At 43.1% G+C, this 4,850-nt stretch overlaps 1 protein-coding gene across 1 annotated transcript; it reads right to left on the reverse strand.

Annotated features, from left to right (window-relative positions):
• Positions 1-30: 30 nt before the first annotated feature.
• Positions 31-4,171, reverse strand: atxn10 (ataxin 10). The gene is made up of 8 exons (XM_042707118.1): positions 3,998-4,171; positions 3,617-3,799; positions 3,382-3,467; positions 3,074-3,170; positions 2,767-2,934; positions 2,572-2,652; positions 2,283-2,445; positions 31-337 (listed from the first exon to the last, which is right to left on the reverse strand). Exons 1-8 carry the CDS (start codon positions 4,126-4,128, stop codon positions 161-163), a joined length of 1,086 nt encoding a protein of 361 aa, XP_042563052.1. The 5' UTR covers positions 4,129-4,171; the 3' UTR covers positions 31-160.
• Between the last annotated feature and the right edge of the window lie 679 nt (positions 4,172-4,850).

A 4,850-nucleotide genomic window follows, 5' to 3' on the forward strand; every position in this document is an offset into this window, starting at 1 on the left:
TTCAAGAGACAAGTAGAAGAATCTCCTGAATCATTTCGGTTATGCTGGTAGGGAACCACCCATTACGTTTCACTGCGCGTATGCTCAAAGAGAATGTGGGAATTTACCCACACATCTTCCAGGGTGTCCAGATCACCAAACAAAACAGAGTTCCTACATTTCACACAGAACATAAGGAATGTTGGCATGCAAATAAAGGCGAAAATATGTTAACACCGATATATTTACCAAGAGTAGTTTCAAGTAGATCTTTACAATCCTGCAGAAACGTGAACACTTTCCGGCCTGAGGTCATCTCACAGAGAATATCCAGGAGTCGAATCACAATAATGGCCTCCTTTAAGAAGAAAAACAACAGTCATGTGACACCTTTGAGAAGTAAAGCACTCCTGCCCAGGAAGGTGGAATAGTAAAGATCACTGTGCAGCTCCCACACCACCACAGCTCCCACACTACACTACCACACTACCACACTACACTACCACACTACCACACTACACTACCACACTACCACACTACACTACCACACTACACTACCACACTACACTACCACACTACCACACCACACTACCACACTAAACTACCACACTACACTACACTACCACACTACCACACTACCACACTACCACACTACACTACCACACTACCACACTACACTACCACACTACCACACTACACCACCACACTACCACACTACCACACTACACTACCACACTACACTACCACACTACAACACTACCACACCACCACACTACACTACCACACTACACTACACTACCACACTACACTACCACACTACACTACACTACCACACCACACACTACCACACTACACTACCACACTACACTACCACACTCCCACACTACACTACCACACTACACTACCACACTACACTACTACACTCCCACTACACTACACTACCACACTACACTACCACACTACACCACCACACTACCACACTACTACCACACTACACTACCACACTACCACACTACCACACTACACTACCACACTACCACACTACCACACTACACTACCACACTACCACACTACACTACCACACTACACTACCACACTACACTACCACACTACACTACCACACTACACTACCACACTACCACACTACACTACACCACCACACTACACCACCACACTACGCCACCACACTACACTACCACACTACACTACCACACTACCACAGCTCCCACACTACCACAGCTCCCACACTACCACAGCTCCCACACTACACTACCACACTACACTACCACGCTACACTACCACACTACACTACCACACTACCACACTCCCACACTACTACACTGGCACCTGTGCCAAACAGTGATGTATGCATCACTTGGGCTGGGCAATATATCCGAAAACATTATCACAATAATTATTGATCATTTCTATTTTAAAGGTATTGTCCATGATTCTCATAAAAATCCACTTTTTGTCAAATACAAAAATAAATAAAAACATTGGTGTTTGTACACAGTCCTGGCTCTGTTAATGGGAAACAAACATAGTGTCTCGGACTGAGCCATCCGCAAGTCCAGCCAATCAGCACGTTGCCTCAGGACCACAGAAGGAAGGGGTGTAATTTGATTGGCTGATGAGCTCAGATATCAATAACCAAAGGAAAAATGGTTCCTCTAAATAACAGTAAATTCAGAGAGCAGCGGTCATAGTCAGCCAATAAACTGAAGCCTCCAGGATGTTGGTCTCAGGACAATGATTCAACTTATACCTCAAAGTACTTCAGGAAAAGCAAACGGTAGCTTTTGGAATGTCCTGCAGTCCCTGAACTAAAAAAGCCTGATTGAAAATCTGTAGGTAACTCTTAAACATGATGTGCATGCAAGAGACTCTAAATAGATCACAGAGCCTGAAGCGATCTGCAAAGTAGGGTAGATGATAATTCATAAATCAATAATTAAGACACTTTTAGCTGTCGACAAGAATCATTTGCAAGCTCTGATATCTTGTCAAATGAGTATTACTAAGTGCTGACTTAGGGTGCCCAAACCGTGGCATATGCCACAATCACTGGCCTCACTGGCTGGCCTCATTGTTTAATGTGTCTTTGCTGCAGGGGTTACATGTACTTCACTTTGAAAATCAACAAAATCAGTCATTTCCACAACGGTTCCCAAACCTTTTCATACAACTGTACTTTTTAGTTCGTAGATATTCACTTTTTAGTTAGTAGATATTCACTTTTTCGTTAGTAGATATTCACTTTTTGCTGTTGGAAAGATACACAGTGCTGATGCACACATTACCTCATCATCTGCAGGGGAGCCGGAGTCGATCAGCAGAACTGATTTGCAACTGTCCTTGAAGCAGAAGGCCAGAAACTCTCCTGAGGCGGGGAGGATTCCACACTCCTCGGACTCCTCACAGCCCTCTCCCAAGTGAGCTGAAATCAGCTCCAGGAGGGTCAGCCTGCCGAACACACAGCGTCAGACACATTCGATCCTCTTCACTGAAGAGCAATACATTTCACATAGTCACACCAAGTTCATCTCACACTAAACCCCTAACACATTCCTAGAGTTGGGACTACATTACCGATCATGAGGGCTCATTGCAGTATACATCTTCTCAATGAGCTTCTGGGACTTAAGGAAGTGCTCTGTAACAATCAGAATCCTGCAAAAAGAAAACATTCACTGGTGAATAAAACTGATGAGAGGCAGCAGACGTGCACAAGGGCACGGGAGACATAAAAAGATTGAATGACATACTGCTCCGAAGGCCACATACGTCCAGTCTAGCTCCGGCTGGGTCCTACAGAGCTCCATCACCTTCAGGGCGACCGCAAAGGAGTCCTGCTGTTTTGTTAGCTGCTCCACCTTCTGCTCATTCAAGCAGGTATGAAGAGCCATACAAGTATATGCTATCGCTTTTTCATCACTTGCGCCCAGTAGACCCCTGCAAGAATGATTGAACAACATTCCTATTTACAGGCCTTGGGTAAACACCACCTTTTCATTAAGACATTACACTGTGAGAATAATGCTTTAAAATATTCCAAATAGTGACATAACCATTTAAAAAACAATCCACTCACAAAAAGAGTTGAGGAAAACCATGTTCCCAGATGTCATCTTGGCACTTCTGGTTCTGTACGGCTAAATTACCAAGAAACTGGATCCCACAGCGCAAAGCTGTCCGAGGACAAAAAGGGTAACGGTATTAAATTGCTACCTACAGTACAATGGCCCAACAAAGACTATTTTTAGCTGACATAGTCCTTCACTGCTTCTTAACAAAGACAAATTATACAACCACAAATCACAAGATTACAGACTCCACTTTCAGGCAGGCAGGCAGGCACACACACACACACACACACACACACCTCAATTCATAACTTACCATCAGAAAGGTGGTCAGGTTGTTTGTACTGACGTTTATGCAATACACTGAGAATTCCAACTGTAGTGTCAATGAAACCCAGTTCCCTTGGGATGACAGTGACACAGAGAACCAGTTGTCATGCGTCACACACAAAAAGCTGCCTTTTAGGCTCCATGGCATAAGTACATTTAAGAATAATAATTTTAAAATGACATTATTATTATATAAAAAAAAAGGAATCATTGATAGTCACCTCAGTCGACACTGGTTGTTGAAACACTGGATGCATGCATTTCTTAAACTTCTAAAACATTCTGTAGCCATCTGAAGGCTCATTGATATCTCCGCAGCTTCTTTATCCAGTCTCTTAATAGCAGTGAATGACTTTTCGAGCACCGTTTTGAGTCCCTTAAAGACATCCTCTTTAACATCAGCCCTAAAAAAAACATATATTTATACACACATTAAAGCTTGTCTCTACATCAAAGTAATGGCACCTAGCCCAGTGCATTCTACATTTACGCTCATGGGGGTACTTTTATTGTTAATTGTGTAGCTAGTCTGCCATCACTGCACTGCACAGGGGCATCACTAACTTCCTTTGTTAAAGGTTAGACGCGGCGACATATGATACCTGAAGTCCGGGGTACGTAGAGCCGTAGTCAAACTTGTTAAAGAATTCAAGTGCTTTTCACCGAACTCTTCGGTCACAGCATCTTTCATGATCTCGGCGAAGTTGGTCATACCCTCTGTAGGCTGCGCCATCTTTGCCGCTGTTTATGCTTCCGATCTCTGTTACTGTCTATGGTTGTCAAACTGTGCGCACGAGGATACGCTTGTGGTAGATGTCTGCCCCTTGTGGATGTAGTGCAAAATAACCTTCTGTTTTTAAGCCTACCCGTTTTGAATGTTGGGAGCTCTCGTTATAGCTACACTCGCGTGTGTGCGTGTGTGTGGGGGGGCCAGTCCTTTTATTGTTTACCTAACTTGTCAAGGGAGTGATGCTGCAGTGGAAGAAAAACTTTCAGACCTAAGATGCTCTAACTACAAAAATAACATCTGTGGCGATCACAGTTCACAGTCTAAAGTATAAAAGTATAAAAGTATAGGCATGTTTGTCTGTGTCAGCAATGGAGGCAGGGCATAGTAGACTACAATGTTTAATATGTATACATGAATGTGTGTTGATTCCAGAGAAGGTAATTAACTTTAAAGATTGCCTGAAAAGTCTTTTAGTTGCATTCCTACATCTATCCATGGAGTGTGGTTCTGTCTTGGACAGACATGTAAATCAGTTTTCCACAGTTCCCCAAACTGCCTATGACGTAACGTACCCTACTTTCTACTGAGCTAAAACATCTTGCATCTTTTTTTGCATCAAGTGTTCAAAAGACTTGAGATCAATCATTCCTGTTCTTTTTTTTTTGTTTTTACAAACAAGTTGTGGGACAAGTGCACAGCTGCAGCAACAAAAAAGGCTTTGAATT

The sequence above is a fragment of the Clupea harengus genome, unplaced genomic scaffold (assembly GCF_900700415.2).
Source record: "Clupea harengus unplaced genomic scaffold, Ch_v2.0.2, whole genome shotgun sequence".
In the NCBI taxonomy this organism is placed as follows: Eukaryota; Metazoa; Chordata; class Actinopteri; order Clupeiformes; family Clupeidae; genus Clupea; species Clupea harengus.

What these genes read in the sequence shown, in the direction of transcription:
- atxn10 (XM_042707118.1), bottom strand. Translation starts at nt 4,128, where the DNA reads ATGGCGCAGCCTACAGAGGGTATGACCAACTTCGCCGAGATCATGAAA. An exon ending in ACCTGACCACCTTTCTGATG is followed by an intron (nt 3,171 to 3,381) that starts GTAAGTTATGAA and finishes GTCCTCGGACAG; the next exon opens with CTTTGCGCTGTGGGATCCAG. An exon ending in GCTCCCCTGCAGATGATGAG is followed by an intron (nt 338 to 2,282) that starts GTAATGTGTGCA and finishes TTCTTCTTAAAG; the next exon opens with GAGGCCATTATTGTGATTCG.